At 45.6% G+C, this 24,175-nt stretch overlaps 1 protein-coding gene across 1 annotated transcript in view; it reads right to left on the bottom strand.

Moving 5' to 3' along the window:
• The window catches only part of ZFR2 (zinc finger RNA binding protein 2), a 553,880-nt gene that overhangs the window by 166,843 nt on the left and 362,862 nt on the right, over window positions 1-24,175 (bottom strand). The window contains exon 13 of the mRNA XM_078669465.1: window positions 20,418-20,589. Coding sequence (XP_078525591.1) covers window positions 20,418-20,589 — 172 coding nt within the window. The remainder of the gene's footprint in view (window positions 1-20,417; window positions 20,590-24,175) is intronic.

Genomic DNA, 24,175 nt, shown 5'->3' on the forward strand with positions numbered 1-24,175 from the left:
ATGTTGCCGTATTCGACGAGTGAACTTTTTTCTCAGCTTTTCCATCAGAGAAGAAGACGGCACATAGCTCGCCTTTTTTTTCCAGTGCCACTCCTGGGACAAGTCCTTCCCCTACTTTACACCTTTGGTGAGGAGAATTGATGGACTACGCCATCAGACCTATGAGAGGTCTTTTGTAAGGCTTCAGAAGGAGGGTGTGAAGAAGTAGAAGGAGAAGACCTACCGCTCTTTAGGGAGCAGCAGAGGAAGCGTCATCACTGTCACTAGAGACAGGATCTTTTCTTGACTTAAGCCACTGGAGCCAAGTTAACAGACACCCCTCGCGGTCTCGCAAGGTCTTCGTCGACATGATCCGGCAGATTTTGCATTGAGCCGCCTTATGGTCAGGATACAAAACAATAATACAGTCTTTATGTTTGTCCTCCACATACAGCCTCTTCTTGGAGCAGGTGGCACAAGCCTTGAAGAGAGCCTTCTTCTCCTTGTCTGACATGTTGACCACGTAGTGTAGATTTTGTAGAGCTCAATGGAGACTCCCTTGCACAACGTGCGGTAGAAAATCTAAGGCTCTGAGGCTCTCTCAGGAAGGTTCCAAGGGGTGAGGTTATTCTGATTGGCTGTTCATTTTATTTGGTCTCTTTTACAAAAAGAGGTGGATATGCTACAAAACTAGAAGGGGCCTAGGCCTAGTTCTTTTTCTGTACTTATTTCTATGGCTATTTTATTTATTACGGTGACTCCCATCGCGACAACGGGGAATGATACAAGCAATGGAAATCTGTGGTAGTTCCAATACTGGAGTAAGTACTCTATTCAAACTTTGTGTGAGAAGCGCTACACATCCTTTCTTGCAAAATGAACTAATTTTACTCATATGCCCTGTAGGAAAGTAGGATCAGCTTTCATGGTTACCCCACTATTTGCTACTGTTATTCTGTTTTCTAACAAGTCTGACTGGGATCCTGCTAATCAGGAACCCAGAAACAATGTTTCCTCCCTAAATTTGACAGTGGTAAGTACTTTGGTACCTTCCCCATTGGCTGCTGGTGTACCCATGTAAGTCCCTAGTATATGGTACTAAGGTACCCAAGACATAGGTACACCAGGGGTCTCCCATGGGCTGCAGCATGTATTATGCCACCCATGAGAGACCACTCAAACTGTGACTACAGGCCCGAAATTGCAGCCAGTGTAAGTTGGTGCTAGCGCCACTTACAACAGATGTAACTTTTCTTATATCTGAGGTAACTGCACTTAAAACCTATAAGTCACCCTTATGGCAGGCTCTTCAGTCCTGAGGGCAGAGTGCTTGGTTACAAGTGTGAGGGTGCCCTTGCATAAGAAGAGCCTCTCTACAAACACCTGAGTCGATTATCCAGGCTTTGTAAGTGCAGTCAGCAATTTAATACATATAGTGGCAATCAAGTCAAAGGCGAGATGTCTAACTATAAATTGGCTGCACCGAAACCAGTCGAATTTGATATCAACCATGTTGAAATCCTACCCCGATACCGATTCCAGTGAAAGAAGTAGGAACCCATGAACAGGGGCTCCCCTAGGGCGCCCCCTGTAATCCTGGTACCAGCCTTTTAGTGTCTAACAGCATGCTAGTGCTGCCGATCACAGTCACATTTCTGCCATCATCCTGCTGCTGTGCTGAGCTTGAGTAGGGAAAGGCAGAGCAAAAGATTTCCTGCCACGGGGAGGTGTGACCACCTCCCAGACAGGACTTGTATTGGGCTAGGGTGGGGGCGCTTACCAATGCCACCAGACTGCTTAGCAGGGCACATTTGGTGCCCTCCTTGTATGCTCCAGTTTGAGCGAGTTCAGGGAGCCATTGGCTCCTGCGCAAAACTGGACAAAGGACATGGGAGTATCCTCCCCTTTGTCCAGCCCCTCTTCTGAGAGGGCTGCTTGAATTGTCACAACCCTTCCCCTAGGGTACTAAAGACCTTACCTGCTGGTGGGTCTTCAGTATCGTCGTGGGACAAGAATCAAACCCAAAACCACTTCAACTTCTACCGTCTGTGTACTTTAGACTTAGTTGGACTTCACCTAGGAACCGAGACTAGACCAAGGAAGACTCCTGCTGCTCCTGGTATCGTTGTAATGCCAGTCTTCCAAATCGTCTTTGCCTGTGCTTCATCCAGGTTCCTCTCCAGGCCTGTGGTCATCAAGGACACCCGAAGTAATCTCCCTTGTAGTGAATCTTCAGGCACCGCAACAAAGCCGGCCAGTCTGCTGCTCTTGACATCCTACGGACTCTGAAAGGCTCAGCACCACAGGTGGTTGTTCTGCAACTCCCTCGAGGCCTGCACTGTCCTCTCAGCAAGTTCGAAGCCAGTAACACTCGTCGGACCCGCTGAAACAGAACCCCTGTGCACTGCGTCAACTTGCTGTTGCCAAGGCTAGTTGACTCTGTCCTCCAGAGATCTTCGGGTTACAAGAAGCTCCAGCCTCCAGCATCTCTTGCTACCAAGATCTTCATCCTCATCACATCCTCTGCACCATAGGCCTGCATCTTTGGTGAGCTGCTCAACGTCCTCTTGCGACTCCTGTGACTTTGGCCTGTGGGTCCTCTTAAGGGTCTTCTTTGGCTTCAGTGGGCTTCCCTGCTTGTTCGGGGCCTGCTCTGACTCTCCTGCATTTGGTGAGCCCCTTGGACCTTGCTGGTCCCAACACTACACCTTCTTCTCTTACCATGTCTGTTGCGCCTGCCAAGGCTTGTTGGTGCTCCCGCCGGACACCGACCCCCTGGTTCTCGACTTCAGAAGTGGAACAGCTCTTGAACGGATACTGGTCCTCACAGCGTCGCCTGGTCATCACAGCTGCAGAGACATGGTCGCCGCCATCACTCCTGCATCTTCCAACATTGGTGGTCATTGGTCTTCCGTGCCTCCTTGTCACTTTCGTGTGGCATAGACTCTTCTCTGCTTGCAGGTACCTCTCTTCAAGAATTAATCCTTGGATTCCACCTGGCTCTTTCACCTTCTTCGCCAGCTGCATCTTTTTTGAAGTCCTCCATTGTGGTCTACGGGGGTTTCCGACATCGCTTCACACCTATACACCCGGCTTCCCTGGTGTAGGTATCCTCATTCCTGGGGTATCCAAGGGTGTGGTGACTTTCCAACCTTCTGTCTTCCACCGGGTTTCTTCAGGGTCCACTGGGAAGGTTCCTTCTTCTTAAAAACTGCAACCCCAACTTTCCCACTGACTTTCATTGAGTACGTGGCCGCGTTTCCACTCTGTACACAGCCTCCGTGGGGTTTCTGGTTACTTACCTCGGGGGGGTTCCTTGGGTCCCCAGCTCTTTTGAGTCTTCTGGTCCAAGTCAAGCCTTTCGTCGCAGTTTGCATTCCAATTCTTAAGTATATGGTTTGGCCTACGCCTGGAGCCCACTGTGTATTTGTGCTTACTTACCTGATTTTCAATTTAAATATTGTGTTGATATCTATGGGTAGGAGATATACCAATGTGTTAGTGAGTGTGTATAATAAATATACTTATTTTTATAACTACACTGTGTGGTTCTTTTTAGTTTAACCTACACTATATGATTAGTTCTAGTAAAACAAGATGCTTAACACTCTGGACTAAGCCTGAAGGCTGCTCTCCTCAGCTACAACTTTGAGAGCTTTCTATGGTTATCAAAGACCACTAACATCACCATAAGGGTTGCCGGGATTAGTGGAAAGTGCCTCACTTAAATAAGTGTGCAACATATACTAAGCCAGCCTCCTACATTGGTCTGCAGCTGTTGGGATTTAAGCCTGCACTGTTTTACCAGCTAATCTAGGTGTGAATTAAAGGGGAAAAAATCACTAGCATTAGGCATATATAAAAATATTTTTGTAACAATAAGTTCTACTAAACTTTTAGATTAGTTGTAAAGGGCCTAATACAACCCTTTCTCCAATTTTTAAATTTTTAGTTTTCACAAGGGTAGGTAGGTGCAACACCACACTACATCTAGTCACTATGTCTTTAGTGGTGTATCCCAGTGGGTCTCAACCCTCTAGATAAGTGGCTTAAAGATCCAGGAACGTAGGACCCTGTATACCTCTAGAAAGATAAAGACAGGTAGCAACCCAACACTAAGCAACTCATAGAGCTGCTCCTGCTGGATGACCTCCAGAATCCTGATAGGTCAGAAGGGTTTCCCCCTAGTGACCATGACCAGGAGTCTAATGACTCCACCCTGGTGAACTCTGATCCCCCAGGGAATAGTACAGAGGGAGTCCCTAGAGGGGTGGTGAAAATAGTACAGGAGAGGTCTAGATCCACCTCTGTTCATTCCAATACCATAGACACTTCTATTGCCAACCAGGTACCCAGGGCGTATATGTTCTTTACCTAAACTGCATTAAGACAAAACCCAATAGGCACTCTTTGGCCACATGTCAGTCCCTTGTAAATGGTACCATGGTTACCAGGGCACCGTGGCCAGGGAAAGCCTCTAAGGACGGCATCAATTATTGTGCCACCCTTAGAGGCCCTGTATCTTTACACACACACACACACACTGCCATTGCAGGCTGCGTGTTTTGGTGCACAAAGTAAATAGTCGACATGGCACACATCCATGTGTGCCATGCCTACAACCCACTGCCCTGGCATTGGTCAGTCACCCCTCTAGCTGGTTGCACTATACCAGTGGTGAGGATACAGGTGCATGAGCCCTGTACCCCTACAGTGTCTAAGCCAATTCTTGGACATTGTAAGTGCAGTACTGCCATTAAGAGTATATGGTGCTAGGAGTTTGTCATTACGAATTCCACAGCACCATGATGGCTTTATTGAAAACTGTGAAGTTTTGTATCAAACTTCTCAGCACAAGAAACCTATAGTGATGCCAGTGTGGGATTTAATTAAAAATGCACTCAGAGGGCATCTTAGAGATGACCCCTGAAAAACGACTGCTCGCCAGCTGCCACCACCAGACATGTTTCCGGACCCTGGGTCGAGGGCTTACTGGTCTCGGGGGTCTGAAACAATGCACATCCTTGGACGAGGTGCCAAGCCTCCTTTCCCAGGATGGACAGGTCCATGAAGGGGAAGCTTCAAAGGCTTAAGGCCTTTGTGACCTACCCCAGGCCTTTGCGGCTTCAAGCAACTGCCCCCCACCAGTTCTGACCCCCACTTTGGGTGGGAGAATCGGCGGGGAAACCAAGTGAGGTGTGCCCACCTTTGACAACCCCACCCCTCAGGTGGGGGAGGCGAGGTGAAGCACAACTCTCAGTCCCCGCCATCTTGCAGATGTGGGGACCCAGACAACCAGAGTGAGGCATATGCCTCCTCCCACTGGAGGGTGGCATAATAGAGGGTCTACCCATCCCAAGGAAGGGACCCATTGGTCCCGACATTTACTTTCCGGTAACGCCCTCCAACGCAACCCCCGAAACTTGCCTCCTCGGACAAGAACTGACCAGATGAAAAGAAGAAGGACCAAAGATGCCGTGCTGAACTAAGAAGAGGAGGATGTCCACTGACGTGGCCCCACCCCTATTGGCCTGTCCACACCTCAAACCTGCTCCAGCAAAATCCTGGTGTGTCCTGCCGCCAGCAGCCCTCAAGAACCCAAAGGGCCTTCCTTGCCTTACAAAAACAAGACTTTGTCTCCCTTGAGTCTCCCTTGAGCACTGGACTTGCTCACCCACAGACTCTGGCCCCGGCGAAAACCACAAGTCTGTACCACTCTGCACCCGACACCCACGCTCGAATTTGAGTGGCCCAACACCACAATTAGGTCTCCCCGGTGATCCTGACCTGAGATCTGAAGATCTCTAACCTGCCTCAGAGCTCCACTCGACGCCAGCAGCCCCTTTCTGGAGGATTCCCCCGAACGCGACCGAAGCCTAACACCCGAACCCCTGCACCTGACGTCCCGCGGCCTTGGGTGGCCCAACCAATGGTGTCTCAGTATCCCCAGGCATCCCAACTTACCTCTCCAACTAGTGATCACCTCCAGAAAATCTTCGTCCTGAGCCTGCAGTCTTTGTTGAAACTGGAGAATCCACATTGAAAACAACAGGGCACCTGATGCCAAACCAACACCCTGCCGCCCCTGTGGGTGCACCTTGTGTGCTAAACCGGATCCCCCTTTGCCCTGAGCCTAACACCAGGAGCTTTATATGTGTAAGCTCATAACTCAAAATACCCACAGTGACCCCAATAAGTGAATTGTTTAGTCCAATATTTACTTTTCATAATAAGTTATGTTATATTGATTTGTATAGCGCACTAATCATCCAAGAGGGTATTGAGGCGATTGGGCAGGTGTGTAGGGGTGAGGTGCCCAAGGGGATTTTATGAAGAGCCAGATCTTCAGCTTCTTGCGGAACTCAAGAAGTGGGGAGGAGGTTCTGATGTGCTGAGGGAAGATGTTTCATGTCTTGGGTGCGATGCAGGAGAATGTGCGACCTCCAGTTTTTCTTAAGTAGATGCGCTAAATGTGTGCGATTGAGAGTGAGGCAGAGCATAGGTGTCTGTTGGTTTGGGAAAAATGTATGCAGCTGTTCAGGTATTCTGGTCCTGTGTTGTTTAGGGCTTTGTATGTGTGCAGGAGGCGTTCGAATTGGCTGCGTTTATGAATGGAGAGCTAGTAAAGATTTATGAGGTGCGGTGTGATATAGGGCGGTGTGGTAGGTCGAGTATGAGTCTTGCAGCTGCGTTCTGGATGGCCCTGAGTCTGTGTGGGAGTTGTTTGGAGATTCTGGCATAGAGTGTTGCCATAGACCAGTTGCTGGTGATGAGCGCTTGCCTGATAGTCCTTCTGGTGTTCTGAGACAACCATTTGACATTTTTTCGTAGCAATGCATAGAAGTGGAAGCAGGAGGTGCACACTGCGTTGACTTGAGTCATCATGTTAAGCTTGTCGTTCAATATGACCCCTAGATTTCTTGCGTGGTCTCTTGGTGTGGATAAAGCAGTATTCATTATACATGCAAACACAACACACTAAAAAGCGCTGAATGGGCTGTGTGCGCTCTTTCCCCTTCCAACTCAGTGCTTAACACTGTGCCCGGACAGATTTTGGGAGGTGACGCCAGGTGCAGCCCACACTAGCGGTGCGCCTGGCCTTGAACGTTTAGCTCTCTAGATGGTAAACTGCTGAGAGTGTATAAGTCTACAAAGTTCCAGCAGCTCTTACCACCCAACTGCAGTCTTCATAGGTGTCCACGAGTAAGAGTGCTTCTCCCACATGCTCTAGCAACCAACAGCTTGGAACCCTGTCCTCTGGCATTTGGTATGGTCGGCAATCTTTAGGCAGTTGCACACAGCGATTACTTCCAGGTGTAGCCACTCATTATTCGCGGTTCAAGGCAAGGTGATGAAGCTGTGGCAATACCGCAGGGTGGCTTCTGGTCTTCTCTCCACAGTTTGTAGGGATTCCACCAGCATGGGCGACGAGCCCAACGGTCTTAGTGCTAAACTCCTAACATAAACGTCACAGACAAGGACGATGACCCCAACAGTCTCAGTTGTATCTCCCACAACAGTCTCACTGGCAACGGGCAACAGCCCCAATGAGATCAGTAACTCCAGGGGAAAGCTAGCAACTTCGCAGCAGCACCAAGGGGTGTTTAGACTTTTTCCAGAAAGCAGACGGCTCTCTTTTAACACCGGTCCCAACTGGACTAGGTGCCTCAAACTCCATTCAATGAGATCCACTCGCCAGAATCCTCACTGCACCTCGCTACTTCCAGACCCTCCTCATCCTCACAAGTCACATTAGTCTTGGCAGGTAAGCAGAAGGCTGGTGTTCCAGGTACAGGGAAGTGTTCTTGGCCCCTGGTAGATGGCACCTCATTGAGATGAGAGACTGTCGGACCAGTGTCGCCAGTCCTGGTTGCAGCATCTCAAAGTCTTGGCAAGTCTTCTGTCCTGATGAACACTGTTGTTGATCAAGGTGTGGGACTCCAGCTTTCCCGTTTATAGTCCAAATCTAGACACAAATTTGATTTAGTGTCTGATCCTTTAAATTCAGGATGTGGGTGTCAGCCCCTTTGAAATGCTCTCTTCTCTGCACTGCCCTTTGTCAAAGGAATAGCCTGCCATCGCTGAGGTGGCTTCAACTCTAACTGACCCACCACACAGTTGGCCTACACAGCAACCAACGAATCATACCTGGCTGCCAGCCTTCACATAAATATGCCCCTTAAAGGTTCAAAGGCCTAAGCCTTCCGCTCTATCAAGGTTCCATGGTCCACACAGCACACCTAATCAGTCTCATTAGCTCAGGGGAAAAGAGTCTTGGCTCCAGTGACTAGTAACTGCAATAAAATAGACATTTCCTGTGCACAGAGGATGCTCTGCTTTCCTTCCTTTAGTATGTATGTGTCCCAGCCCTCAGAAATGTCAGCAATAAAAATGTCCTGTCTGGGGGTTGCAGTCCTCAACTTCATAAGCCTTTTCGGGCACTGGACTTTCAAAATGGGACCTGCAGGCCGCCATGTTAGGTACCATACACAGGCACCCACGTGCATCCCATCAAGCACACAGAAGTATCATGTGCTGTTCAGCGTTACACACAATCAATGCAGGTCAAGGGAGAGTTCATTACAAAACCACAGAACTTTCTGTGAGTGGGCCAACTGTGTCCCTATTCCAGTGACACAGGTAAAAAGGCCTGGTCACACTATTGACTACTACGGAGCACAAAACGGGTATGCTGCCACCATGGTACTCGTGTCACTTAACTCAAGGTGAGGGCAGTAGTGCTCTAACATCAAAAGTATAGCGCTTGCTGTGCCCCAACTGGTCTAATCAGACCGCATCACCATTAGATAGACCCACTGGCGTAACAAACCTTGAGGGGGCCTCCCTGCAAGGCACGTGGAAGGGCCCCTTCAGGGCTCAATCAGAAGCTCTGCAGACAGAGTGCTGTGCTGAGGGGGCACCTGGAGCTTGGGGCCCCCCGCACAGCGGGGGTTGCGGGGGCCTGTGTTACGCCCCTGGATAGACCTTGGTCATGGCAAACACGCATGATTAGTTTTCACCCATGACCAAAAATCAATACCAAGGGATCCAGCTATCTACCAACCTGTGGCACTTAGGACATGGGTGTTTGTTCGTCACTATGCTGGGGACGTTTTTGTCCCAATAAGGCTTTTTAAATTAGCTTCACTACTAACACAAGAGTCAGTCATTGAATGTGAAAAAAGGCAATAAAATCTTGTGAAGGTGTGGGCTGATTACCAGGTGTCTGTGTTGCAAACTGCCTAAAAGAGGAATATTTCTAAGCCAGGCTTTGGTGGTTGTTTTATCTCTTGGAGAGAGGGCTCTAGGATTTTCTAGTACGTGGTTTGCCTACTAACTGTCATGCCCCGAGGTCCCACTCGCGAAGAAGTTCTGATTGCCTTGGTCACTATAAAAGACGCACCACTTCAACAGAACGCCGCTTTGCGTTCTAGCGTCTAGCTCCCACTTCCGGGTGTTCTGTCCCCGTAGGAATTGCCTGACTTCCGGTTTTGGTCGGTTGTGTTTCCTGTTCTGATTCTCCGCGTCCTCCGTGCAGGCGTTCTGTTCTGTTTTATCCTGCGGCCCTCCTTGGCGGTCCTACTACCGCGCTGACACTCTTCATCCTTGTGGGGGCATTTCTGTTTCCTTTTTGGTTTCTCCACAAACACGTTTGGAGCAATTCGTGTTTGCTTTACTTTTTCTTTTCTCTGTTCATACTCCCCTGTTCCTGGTGCTCCGCCCGATGGCCGGGTCTTTCCCCGTCGTCCGGCCGGGTACTGCCTGCCGCATATTCATATTGGTTCACTGGCCGGAGCTGCCTCCCGTTGGGTGAACCACCCAACCAGCCTTCCCTTTGGCATTTTGGAATACTCTTTCTTTGGGGCACTTGCGTGGACCAGTGTATGGTGTGTTTCGATGCTCAGCTACTGGAATCACGGTAACAGCGCGTTGCGCTGCCTCTATTACATTCTTGTATGTGGTTAATGTTGTATTTGACAAAGTTGTGATATTTTCTGGCAGATTATACCTTGCACATACTTCAGAATAAAGGCTCGCACACGCGCATTTCACCTTGGAATAGAGTTTGGTGCTCTTCAAGTATTCTCAATAAGATAAGCGTGGTGAGATTCATATATCACTTTCTTTTATATACTAGTATAGAGTGAGGTAGAGTGCTTATACTCTTTTGCCGCACAGAGTGGACACCAAATCTACCCACCAGTGGTATCTCAAAGTCCAGACTATTAGCTGTGTTAGGTGATATCTATATATATGTAGGCATTGTAATGTACACTGTTTTGTAGCAAAGTATAGGTAGTAACATTTTCCTTCCCTTACAGCCTGCCTCCTCATCAAGTATCCACACTGAAGTTCCACAGTCAAGACCTGTCATTTCCCCCGCCTTTCCTTGTTTTGTTTCCCTGTTTTCCCCTGGCTTGCCATTCTATACTTTAGAGTCTGATAGAGTCGGAAGGCCATAGGGGAAGGCTGAGGACTACTCTCCAGATTCCTGACGCTCCTGCGGAACAAGCCTGGACATCATTACAGAACGCAAAGCCCAAGTGGTGTGTTCTGCCCGAGCTTCATGGAATTGGGAGCAGTTTCCCTGGCGGATATCGCCGGTATGATAGGAAATTTGCTGGCTGAAACACAGGCTTTAGTTACCAGAGTGGATACTCTCCAGCGCCATCAGACTACAGGAGCTTCGGGAGGGGGACCGAATGTGGGGCCACCAGTAGTGCAGGTCACTACACCTCCCTTCATTCCTCTAGCACCCCCCGAGAGGTTTTCCGGGGACACGGTTTGGTGTGCAGCATTCCTTAGTCAATGCCAGTTGCATTTTTCTTGTAAACCTAATTGTTTTCCGTCTCACCAGTCCAGAGTAGCTTTTATAATATCATACCTTAGTGGTTCTGCGGCTGATTGGGCCATTCCTTTGGTAGACAGAGACGACCCACTGTTGCATAGTTTCCCAGCTTTCAAGAGGGAATTCCGTAAACTGTTTGATAGGCATATGTATACCCATTCCTCTGATACTGAGTTATTAGGCCTTAAACAGGGTAATCAGGATCTTGTTGCATACATAACATCATTCCAGAGACTGGTGGTAGAATCCAACTGGCCTGAATAGAAACGCAGTACTCTATTTTACAGGCGTTTGAGGGACGACTTAAAAGATGCCCTATCCCAAATAGTTGAATTACCTGAATCCTGCACAGATCTCATTGATTTAGTGGTTAAGATAGAACACTGAATACAAGAAAGGAAGACAGAGAGAGGGAAGTTTGAATCTCGGTACGTCACTACCAAGGATAAAAAGAGTAATCCAGAGAAGGCCTTTGAGGAAAGTGAGCCCATGCAGATAGGCATAGTAAGGGGTCCACTGACGCCCGAAGAGAGACAGCGAAGAAGAACGCTTAGTCTCTGCTTATATTGTGGCAAAGCGGGTTACTTTCTGAAGTCATGTCCAATTGAACCAACTCAACCAAAGAACTTGGGAAACTAGAAAGCCCGGGGTCCTGTGAGACAAGAATCCCGGGTAGGTCTGGCCTTACAGTCTCTTCTTCTGACTACGAAATAAAACCCTCTAACCATTTATATGTTTCGGCGTACCTTACACATGGGTAAAATGGGCTGCATGTTTCCGTGATTATAGATTCCGGTGCATCCGGTAATTACATGGATACTGAGTGGGCAAGAGAAAACATGATACCCTGTACTAAAAAGGAGTTAATCAGTAATGTCACCACGATAGACGGCAGCTCTCTTGTCTCTGGGCCTGTAACCCATCGTACAGTACAGCTTCACATGAGAATAGACCCGAATCATCATGAAGACATAGAATTTGATTTAATCTGTTCTCCGCAATTCCCGGTGCTCCTGGGCATCCCATGGTTGAGGACTCATAATCCCAACATAGATTGAGAAACTTCTACTCTGACTTTTCACCCTACTAACTGTCCGAATCCCTTAGTGGCGGCTGTCGAGGTGGTAACCAACACAAATGAAAATGATGATTATGTCTCAGAATTGCCATCCTGTTATCAAGATTTACAGACTGTCTTTGACGCCAAGGAAGCTGAAGTTCTTCCTCCGCATAGGGTCTACGACTGCCGGATTGATCTTGAGATAGGAGCAAGAATCCCATGTAGTAGGGTTTATGCTCTCACAGAGAAGGAGAATTTGTATTTGAGAGACTACTTAGACGCCATGCTTGAGAAAGGCTTTATTCGACCTTCACGTTCCCCAGCTTCTTCTTCTTTGTTTTTTATCCCTAAGCGAGAAGGGGGTCTTCGCTGTTGTATTGATTACATGAAACTGAATGACGTCACCATCAAGAACCGTTATCCTTTGCCTCTTATCGCCTCCCTCCTTGACAGAGTGCTCAATGCCCGGTTTTTCACCAAATTGGACTTGCAAGGTGCCTACCATCTTGTACGTGTCAGGGAGGGGGACGAGTGGAAGACGGCCTTTTGTACTAAGTACGGTCTTTTGAGTACCTTGTGATGCCCTTTGGGCTTTGTAATGCCCCTGCGGCGTTTCAGTTCTTTATAAATGAAGTGCTCAAGGACATGCTTGATGTTTATGTGATCGCGTATATTGATGACCTGCTGATCTTTTCTCCTTCTATGACGGAACATGTGCAACATGTGCGGAATGTGTTGGAGCGCCTACTTGATAATCGCCTGTATTGCAAATTGGAGAAGTGCACCTTTCATACACAAGAGGTCCCTTTTCTAGGTTTTGTTGTCTCTCCTTGGGGCCTCAGCATGGATCCGGCTAAGGTTGAGGCCGTTCTCTCATGGCCAGCACCCCGTAACATTAAAGAGATCCAGAGTTTCTTGGGTCTAGCCAATTTCTATAGGCGGTTTATCCAGGGTTTTTCAGACCTGGTTGCTCCCATAATGGCCTTGTTAAAGAAGGGTGTTCCGTTCTTGTGGTCCTGTGAGGCCAATCGTTCTTTTCAGCTGCTGAGAGACGCCTTTACGAGTGCTCCTGTGTTGCGTCATCCGGATCCCACCTTGCCTTTTGTGGTGGAGGTGGACGCCTCCCAAGTGGCAGTGGGAGGCGTTTTATCGCAGGCGGATCCGGTGTCAGGAGAATGTCACCCTGTAGCCTACTATTCACACAAATTTACCCCCGCTGAATACAATTATGCAGTAGGGGACAAAGAGCTCCTAGCAATAAAAAAGGCATTCGAGGAGTGGAGGCAATAGTTACTAGGCGCTCGATACCCAGCAGTGGTGTACACCGACCACCGTAACCTCCAATATATCAAGTCAGCCAAAGCTTTGTCCATGAAACAACTACGCTGGTCCTAATTCTTCAGTGAGTACGACTTTACCGTCCACTACAGGCCAGGGAAACGAAACGGCAAGGCGGACGCTTTGTCCCGACTGGGTTTCGAACATCCGACGGGATTAGTAGATCCGCCCAATATTATTCGCAGGGAGGACATCATAGGAGGGGTACTCACCGAAGAGGGATTTTTGAATCAGGTCAAGACAAGTCAAGCCTCAGTGAACATGCATGACTTAGTGGGTTCTCAGGGAACTACAATGAAAGAGGGTTATGTTTGCGTTCAGGGAGGAGTGGTATTGCCTACCCGTGAGTTGCAAGAGCAAGTCTTGGATTGGTATCATGCACATCCCGTGGCAGGCCATCCAGGAATCAAAAAGACAACTAAAGCAGTGCGCAAACGTTTTTGGTGGCCTACTATGCTTAAAGATATAGAATCCTTTGTGAAAACTTGTCATGTGTGTGCACAAAGCAAAGTATCTCACCAAAACCCAGTAGGGTTACTTATGCCACTAGCTTCTCCACCAGGCCCTTGGCATACAGTGTCACTTGACTTTATAGTGGAGTTGCCACTCACCAAGAAGAAGAACAATACCTTGCTAGTTATTGTAGACTTGTTCACGAAAACGGCTCATTTTGTCCCTTTGGGGGGGTTACCCACAGCTGTTGAATTGGCTTCAGTGTTTCTGCAGCAAGAAGTCCGCCTCCCTGGTTTCCCCTCTGTCTTAATTTCGGATAGGGGGGCCCAATTTGTGTCTCGTTTTTGGAGGTGTTTTATGTTCTTTACTCCAGATAGATGTGAGACTGTCCTCTAGCCACCACACTCAGTCAGATGGGCAGACAGAGAGGGATAATCAATGCTTCGAACAGTACATTAGGAATCAGGTCCTACATTCCCTCGTAGACTGGGACGAGCTAGTATGGGTGGCTGAAATTTCATACAATAGTCCACATACCTCCATTGACACCACCCCTTTCTTTTGTTCCTATGGTTTTCACCCTAAATTGATGCCTTCAGGGATCCCTACAGATAGCCCAACCCCAGCAGCAGCTGATCTGGTTGAGAGATTACAGGAGGTACATAAGAGAACCTTAGAAAACCTAGAGATGGCTAAAGTAAGATACACGGAGGGATCGAATCTACACAAGAGATTGGAACCTATCTATACACCCGGGGATAAGGTGTGGCTGTCCACGAAATACATTTCCCTTAGTGGTCCTCGCAAGTTCAACCCCAAATTTATAGGTCCCTATAAGGTGATAAAGATGATTAACCCAGTGGCCATGAAGCTAGAGTTGCCTGCTTCTTTCAGAATTCACCCTGTATTCCATGTTTCGTTGTTAAAACCGGTTGAACCAGGCACCAAACTGCCAAAGAAACCCGCTCCGATAACCATCCAAGATTCTGAGGAATATGAGGTTGAGTCTATCTTGGACTCACGTAGGGTAGGGAGAAACCTCCAGTACTTTATTCATTGGAAAGGTTATGGAGTCGAGGAACGCACCTGGGAGCCAGCTCATAACGTACACGCCCCAAGGTTGGTTAGTTTATTTAATCAGGGACATCCGGACAAACCCAAACCCGGGGGGGAGCATTGTGGGGGGAGTGTGCTGTCATGCTCCGAGGTCCCACTCGCGAAGAAGTTCTGATTGCCTTGGTCACTATAAAAGACGCACCACTTCAACAGAACGCCGCTTTGCGTTCTAGCGTCTAGCTCCCACTTACAGGTGTTCTGTCCCCGTAGGAATTGCCTGACTTCCAGTTTTGGTCGGTTGTGTTTCCTGTTCTGATTCTCCGTGTCCTCCGTGCGGGCGTTCTGTTCTGTTTTATCCTGCGGCCCTCCTTGGCGGTCCTACTACCGCGCTGACACTCTTCATCCTTGTGGGGGCATTTCTGTTTCCTTTTTGGTTTCTCCACAAACACGTTTGGAGCAATTCGTGTTTGCTTTACTTTTTCTTTTCTCCGTTCGTCCGGCCGGGTACTGCCTGCCGCATATTCATATTGGTTCACTGGCCGGAGCTGCCTCCCGTTGGGTGAACCACCCATCCAGCCTTCCCTTTGGCATTTTGGAATACTCTTTGTTTGGGGCACTTGCGTGGACCAGTGTATGGTGTGTTTCGATGCTCAGCTACTGGAATCACGGTAAAAGCGCGTTGCGCTGCCTCTATTACATTCTTGTATGTGGTTAATGTTGTATTTGACAAAGTTGTGATATTTTCTGGCAGATTATACCTTGTACATACTTCAGAATAAAGGCTCGCACAAGCGCATTTCACCTTGGAATAGAGTTTGGTGCTCTTCAAGTATTCTCAATAAGATAAGTGTGGTGAGATTCATATATCACTTTCTTTTATATACTAGTATATAGTGGGGTAGAGTGCTTATACTCTTTTGCCCTTTTGTTGCACAGAGAGCGGACACCAAATCTACCCACCAGTGGTATCTCAAAGTCCAGACTATTAGCTGTGGTAGGTGATATCTATATATATGTAGGCATTGTAATGTACACTGTTTTGTAGCAAAGTATACGTAGTAACATTTTCCTTTCCTGACAGCCTGCCTCCTCATCAAGTGTCCACACTGAAGTTCCACAGTCAAGACCTGTCATTTCCCCCGCCTTTCCTTGTTTTGTTTCCCTGTTTTACCCTGGCGTGCCATTCGATACTCTAGAGTCTGATAGAGTCGGAAGGCCGTATGGGAAGGCTGAGGACTACTCTCCAGATTCCTGACACTCCTGCGGAACAAGCCTGGAAATTATTACACTAACACACACCACAAAGTTTTGCAGGCTACAATCCAATGAGATATGGGCTGTTTTGAAGTAGCAAATATGACAGTAGTTGTGAACAGTTGGTTAGATTTGTGCGTTAAAGTTGTTCTACTTAGATAAGAACAAAGACCACTTCTAACGTCTATCAAGTGTAGAGAACACTCCCCTATGGAAAATGGTTTGCAAAGAAAACTGGAAGGGTAACAACTTGATTAACATAAAATGTTGACACGGCTTTTGGAGGAGAACGAAGGATCGATACCCTATCTGTGTGAAATACTATATACGGCTCAACAGCTGGAAGGGCTTGAATTTCACTAGTCCTATGGGCTGAGGTGAAGCTATTAGAAAAGCAGCCTTCCAAGAAAGATGCTGGAATGAAGCCCTGTGAAAAGGTTCAAAGGGAGGACCATAAGAAGGAGGAAGTGTCCTTACAAGAGGAAAAACTTTCTTTTGTCCTTCTAAAAAGTCTTTGATTGCAGGAATTTTGGGAAATGAGGTCTGCTTTGGGCTTTTTTGTAAGCTGTAACAGCAGCAGAGCGTACTCTAATGGAAGAGAACTGTAACTTTAATTCAACAAGCTGTCATAGGTATGAAAGAAAGTCAGTCATTTTAGCAGTAGTTTGGATTATGGGCATTCTGAGTGAAACAGTAACAAAATCTCTTCAATTTAGATTGTGGCCATTCTGTGGAAACATTAACAAAATCTCTTCAATTTGAAGGAGTGACAATTCCTAGTCCAAGGACATATAGCTTCCTTAAGGATTTCCATGCATTTTTGAGGGAGCTTTAGATGACTGATCTCAGAAGCCATTCTGCCAAATTCAATACTGTTTTTTTCCTAATTAAGACGGGTATGCCCAGACTTGAGTCCCGTGCTCGCCATGCAAATGGAGTCAAGCTATCTTAGCTGATGAGGGGTGATACCCCGAAACTGGTCCCAGGATGCTATTTCTGGTCCAGGAAGGACCTGGCTGGGCAGTTCGGGCTGGACAGTTCCCAGGATCAAGACTGATTTCCATAAGACTGGGTCCAAACTGGAATGGCATGGTAAGAAAAAAGGATGGATTTAGGCCCAGATCTCTGTACTGGGGTGAATGTTTGACATTTTTCAGCATTACCTCCATCAATTGTTCTTTTTGCCAAATTTAATAATGTCAGGTTCTGCCATAATAACAGGCCCTCTAGTCTAGTTTACAGGTCCAGTTTGCATGTCAACTCACGGCTTTAGTCATTCAAGCACAATGAGGATCATCATCGTCTGGCTCGTCCTGACCTTCTATATTACCAAAGGTATTAATAAAAATGGTGGTAATGTGCTAGACCAGTTCATCAAATGGGTACTGCCCAATGAGCTTGGTTATGCAATGCTGAAACATATGCATTTGAGTTGGAAGTGTCCTGCCGAAAAGGAACTCCTTGAAGTGGATTCTTTCTCTTGAACCACCATGAAAGAGACTGTCTTGAAGTCATTGATACGCAGAGTTAGTTTTTCACCCCGCGTCGCAACCCAATAACCATCAAGGACAGACAATGGACAAGCCAGTGCAGTGGACGCCCCCTTGGTCCTGGTAGAGTGGATCCTCAATCCTTCGGGAGAGTTAAAGATTACACAAGTGAGGAGCCGAGGAAACATTTGCATCAAACCTTTGAGAAGTATCATAGCAGCAGGTCTTTTAAACAGGGATGATTGGGTCGGTAAATGTAAAAAATGCCAAAAGAGCCAATCAATAACCTTTAAAAATGCCAATTAGAAGTCTCTGTTGGCCAAAGAAAAAAAAAACAGTAACATATCTGACTGGCCTGTCACAAGACTTGAAACTGTGGATTAGGGATACGCTTGCTATTCTGTGTTTATGCCTATAAGCGAGAATACTACGATGCAGAAGAAAGTGTCAAACATACAATTCGCTTCAGATATCTGATCCAAATGAGGCTTAGAATAGGGAAGGCTGATATGGCAAACGAATAAATAATGACAGGATTGCAAAGGTGCCTCTAATAGTGCCCACCACACAACCGTCGGGTCAGCGACAGAGCAATACATAGGAGCTCCAATAGATATAATTTCAGTGTATCCACATTCTGCTCCACACATCATGTGATGAATCGATTCCACCTTCCCGACTGTATAGATTTTATGGACTTTGCCTCGGGACCCTGAATATCGAGACCCCTCATTTTCGTGACTTGTTTTCCCATATCTTACTCAACTGGCAAACCTAATTGATGACATATCAAGATCATCCGGTTTCAGAATTTATCTAAGGTCGCTTGGGGTCCCGAGTGGTGTCCTGTTATCAGCAGTACATCAAACCTGCTCAATTCTGAAGTACTCCATCATTGGGCCATTTGCTCACGGTCTATTCATTTGCAGACCTTGATCTTTTACTTTATCAGTATTTATATATGAAAAGTGCGATACTACTACTCATTAATTGCAGGCGCCATCTACCATTGGCTCCCGCAATATATTGCTCATCTGTAGTTTCAAACCCTATTCATCCCTCCGAATTACTTCCCTTGCGTCACCTTGCGCCCATGTTTCTCTGTTTTTTAGAATCTTCAAGTGGTTCTCCAGAAGAAGGCGTGTGTTACGCCGAAACGCGCATAGCGATTACCCTTTGACCCACTGTCTTGTTGTTTTTTTATTATTAAATGTTGTATTATTGTATATGTACTGTATTCACATTATCCCATGTCCTATATTATTTTAGACATCATTGTTATTTACTGTATTCTTGCCACCCCATATGGTTTTTATCCTTCATGTGTATTTGTTTTTTTTAAAAATAAATGACCAATATATTTTTTTTATTATTTTGCCGTTATTTGTTCAGTACACTGTTGTTTTTGTCAAATATGTGTTGATGTACCTGACAATCTTCAGGACCCTCAAGTTGTCTAGGATTTGTTATATTTGAAATATTATTGCCCTGACCTAGGAACTTGCCACTAGTTTACAGGGGGTCCCTTTTTCTATTCTTATTAGATTTTATGGAGGGTCAGTGGGCTGACAGTAGGAAATAGACCACTTCTGATTGCAGTTGGAAGAAGCCCAAGTGCTATCGCTCAGTCTCAAGGCCTGAAGGAGACTTTCGAAGTTGGAGGGGGGGGGGACCTTTCCCACTGGCTGAGAAAGGATAAAACTCTGAGAAGTCAACGGAGCAGGGAATATAGGAGGTGTTGCAGTAGATCTGCATATCACACCATCTTAGCCAGGTTACAGCAATTAAGGATATGGGAGGAAACAGGTAATGAAGTGGAAAATCCCACCTCAATCGAAATGCGTTCCACCACCCGCTCCCAAGATTCCCTGCAACTGATACTGGATAGGCTAGACCTCTGGCATTGTTCACGTTCTTTTAAGTGGCAAAAAGGCCACTTTCTAGCTGCTTAGCTATCTGTGTTTCCTTAAAGGGGTAGTTTGCCATGCTACGGCCATAAAAACACATGTAGCATGCCAACTCAAAAGACAAGTTCTTGTTATTGCAATGATGCTTCCAGACTGTACAATTTACAATAACATCTATTAAACTAACAAGGAAGCAAATGCTGTCAATACGATTTTGAAATTTAAAGTTAAGGTAACTGGTGCAGGGAGAAGAGGAAAGTTAGCTTTGTCAAAACAGCAGCAGCTGGAGACGTTAGGATAACAACCCAGTTCTTCACGGCCCAAAGACCATGCCTTACGACCACCATGCATATCCTTTTATAAATCCACTAGAGTGGACAGGTTACACTCACAAAATCTTAGTAAATACCCCAACTAGAGGCTGTCCTCCAACCAAAATCCAAACAAAACCAAACACGAAGTTTAAACTGATGTTCTGCCTTTCAACGTTACAATCCCACCGTACCAGGTTCATCCAAGCAGCCAGCTGAAAAGTCTGCTGGAAACAGCATGTATTATACTGAATCCTTCCTTCAATAGCAACCTGTTTACACAGCTCTCTTCGTGCCCTAATCAGTACAACACCAGATCTCTTCTTCATAATAGTGTTGAAAACACATTAATTTGGACTTCATTTGAAGTAAATGTAAATATTTTTAAAATCACTTTGCATAAACTCATCAGCTACATCAGTTTGAACTTATTACTATCACTGTAACTATTCCATCTGGGAAATCTTAAGCAGCAGTTTATTAATTGTAACTTGCTAAAGTAAGTTATAAAGCACACTTCAACTTTTCGGGTACAACAGTGCTACAGAAAAATGAAAATAAATATCCTTGTATTTATTAATTTGAATTTCAATAAAAAAGAATTTTGTCCATGATTTATACATCATTTTCTTTATGCGTAGCACAATAAAAGTCGAATTTGCTGCAGTAGAGATCTATAAACTCAATACACAGCATTGCAAAGTAAAGACTCTCTCTTACCGATAGCTGCTTAGGAAGAAGCTCCGCAATCTTTTGCAGAATGGATGTGGTTGGCTTCTGGTCAGAAAGTACAATGAGGTGCACTTTGCGGTCTCCTCGCAAAAGCAAGCCTTTAGCAAGCACACCCACTCGCATTACTCCCTTCAAAATCCGGCAGAGAGGATTTCTTTTCCTGTGAGTTTAGTAGAAATGGGACACACAAAAAGGACACGAATGAAGAAAGTGCAAACAAGAAGAACTACAAGTATTATTCATTACCACCAAATCACATTTACACACTAAAATTGCAACATCACAGAACTGCCAGTCTGCTGAACCCGTTGTGAAATAGACAGCTGAAACAAAATTTTATTTGCGAAGTCAAATTATGCAGGAATGCATATTGGATGCATTTTTAACCATTTCCATTGCTATACGACATTCTGTTCTCCAAATTGCTTGTGGTAGTCCTTTATTTACTGCATCTACATAATTCTGTCAGATCAGTTTGAAACAGGTACAAATTGTTTATACACACCCCCAACACACATCGCTTAATGATGAAAGGCACAATAGACGCAAATGCTGTTGCTCATCTTCAAGCTTTCCATAGTAGTCTATGTATTATCTCTAGACGCTTGCATAAAATAAACAACTACTACTCTCTTGAGGGTCCTTTATTCGTTATTACATAGTTGATTCAGTGCAGCCTAAAAGGGCACCAGGACATGAAATTCAATGCTTAACTATAACACACTAAAGTTAATCCAAGTTTTACGAAACCCATTACTTTTTGTAGAGTATGGCCTTTAAACAGAGACACATTTATAGATTTTTTTTTTTATGTGATAATTTTCCTTTAGTATGGTAAATCGGAATTTCAAAACAACCAAAAGTTCCTAATCCATAGCGGTTAACCCCCATAATCTGTAGTGCAAAGGTTATTCACTGTACCAACCAGGAAGAACCATGCACCATCTGGCATCAGAATAACTGCACAGAGCTTTAGGAAGCACGGCAAGACTGCATTCTTTCAAATCCCTCCATAGCAAACTGGCCATGTATCCTTTTATTTTCAAAATATTCCTTTGTGAAATGAAACTACGAGGTTTATCAGAATTTTCTTACCCATTATAGCCTTAAAATTTGATTTGTTCACTTCACTATTTCCAATTATGTTAATACATTACAAAAACCAATATATTTGGTGTGGCGCAACATATCACAGAAGCAGTAAAACACTCCTTGAAAGCCTTATATAATGCTCATTCTTATATATACTCCTGGATATCGTAGTACATGGCGCGGATTATCATGAGAGAGACAGACAGACTGACTAAATGGTGCATTCTGTTTGTGTGATGAGAAACTTAGTAGTGAGATAGGACTCCCTGGGGTGGTCCACCTAGAAACACATCCAAATGCTCACATTTTGAAGTGCCACTACCATGGCACATGGATGAAAAGGTATGTGTTTCTCTAGGTTGTGACTGCTTCACAGGTGACATTTGATCATTCCTATTGAGTTGTGGGATGCCTGCACCACGTACTGGAAACTGTAGAGAATGTTGGTCCAGTATTAAACTGGTAAAAAGATGAAGTACAGGCATCACACCACCACATCTGCTTGCCTGCATCCTCCATCATACCCTTCTCTCTGAACCGTTAAATGCTGACAAGAGAAAATGGGGGAGTGCTGTGGTCATCTTCAACTGAAAAAATGTCATATGATTTGCATATTATGTCTTGGGAATTTTGACCCAGTGAGTTTCTGACTGTATCTTTTCCATAAAGAATGGGCCAGTACTGCTCAGGAGAAAGCAAACTGTCACACAATGGCAAGAGATATCCAGGACCAGACTTCAGGTAAAATCCTACTCGCTGGGAAGAAAGCGAGTAGGATGCAAGAAAAGGATTATGTTACTTAACCTGTAAACATCTGTTCTTGGCATGTAGAGCTGTAGGTTCACATGCTTTGCACACTCCTGCCACCTAGTGTTGTGCCAGATGTTTGCAAGTTATTTTTCTTTGAAGAAGTCTTTCCCAGTCACAAGGTAAGGTGACTCCTTTCGGTGATAGTGCGCATGGGCAACGACTCCACTGCGTTTTCCTGCAAGAGGGTGTCAATGGTTCAAGTGAGTGTAGTACAGATATGTACAGGCGTATGTTATGTAAATAATAAGAACTGCAGCAATCACAGGTGTCTGGGAAGGAGGGAGGGTGCATGTGAATTTACAGCTCTATATGCCCAGAACAGATGCTTACAGGGTAAGTAATATAATCAGTTTGAGGCATGTGTACTGTAGATACACATGCTTTGCATAGACTGTAAAGCAGTATTCTCCCAAAGAGGTGGCTGGCCAGTGGGTGTTGCAGTTGTTTGAAAAAGTGTTTTTAGCACTGCTTGTCCTACATTAGCTTGTTGATGTGCTAAGACATCCACACAATAATGTTTTGCAAATGTGTGTGGTGTAGACACTGCCTTACACATCTCAGTTATGGGAATGTTCCCTAAAAAGGCCATAGATGCTCCTATTTTGCGAGTAGAGTGTGTGCTAGGAGGTAAAGTTAAAGTTCTTTTAGCTTTAGCAAAGCAAGTTTAAATACATTTGACAATCCACCTACAAATACTACATTTAGAGATGGGATTTCCTTTATGAGGTGGAGCGAATGCAACAAAAAGTTGTTTTGCGAAAATCTTTTGTCCTATCAGTATAGTATAACAATGCACTTTTTACATCAAGGGTATGTAGAGGCCTTTCTGCTACTGAATCAGGTTGAGGGAAGAACACAGGTAACTCAACTGATTGGTTAATATGAAAAGCAGAAACTACTTTTGGAAGGAATTTAGGGTTTGTACGAAGAACCACTCTATCTTTATGAAGTTGAAAGAAGGGTTCTTCTAAGGTTAATGCCTTTGACTCACCAACACCTCTCAGTGAAGTGATAGCAATTAGAAAGGCAACCTTCCATGCCGTGGATGCAAAAGATAACAAGGATAATGTTTCTTACCCGGTAAGCATCTGTTCTTGTCATGTAGAGCTGTAGATTCACATGTTTTGCAAACTCCTGCCATCTAGTGTTTGGCCCAGATGTTTGCAGGTTGTTTTTCGTCAAAGTCTTTCCAGTCACGAGGTAGGTGACGCCTCCTTTCAGTGATAATGCGCATGGGCATTGACTCTATTGTTAGATTGTTTTCCCGCAGAGGATGAGAATGGAGTTAGTAAAGATAGAATAGGGATGTCCATGTGTATGCATGTAAAGTAAGAAAACTGCAACAGGTAGAGGTACCCGGGGAGGCGGGTGGGCACATGTGAAGCTACAGCTCTACATGCCACGAACAGATGCTTACTGGGTAAGTAACATTATCCTTTCGAGGCATGTGAACTGTAAATCACATGCTTTGCATAGACCATACAGCAGTAAACTCCCACAGCGGGGGCTATCTTGTAGCTGTTGCAGTTGTTTGAAAAAGTGTTTTAAGTACTGCCTGGCCTACATTAGCTTGTTGCCTCACTAACACATCTACACAATAGTGTTTGGTGAATGTGTGCGTTGTAGACTATTTTGCTGCTTTACAGATGTCAACTAGTGGAATATTCCCTAAAAAGGCCATAGTAGCCCCTATTTTGTGGGTGGAATGCCATCTAGGGGGTATTGTCAAGGTTCTGTTCGCTTTCACATAACATGTTTGGATACATTTCACGATCCATCTTGCAATGCCTGTTTTAGATATGGGATTGCCTTTGTGTGGTTGTAAAAAAGCAACAAAGAGCTGT

This window comes from Lissotriton helveticus, chromosome 12 (genome assembly GCF_964261635.1).
Source record: "Lissotriton helveticus chromosome 12, aLisHel1.1, whole genome shotgun sequence".
Lineage (NCBI taxonomy): Eukaryota > Metazoa > Chordata > Amphibia > Caudata > Salamandridae > Lissotriton > Lissotriton helveticus.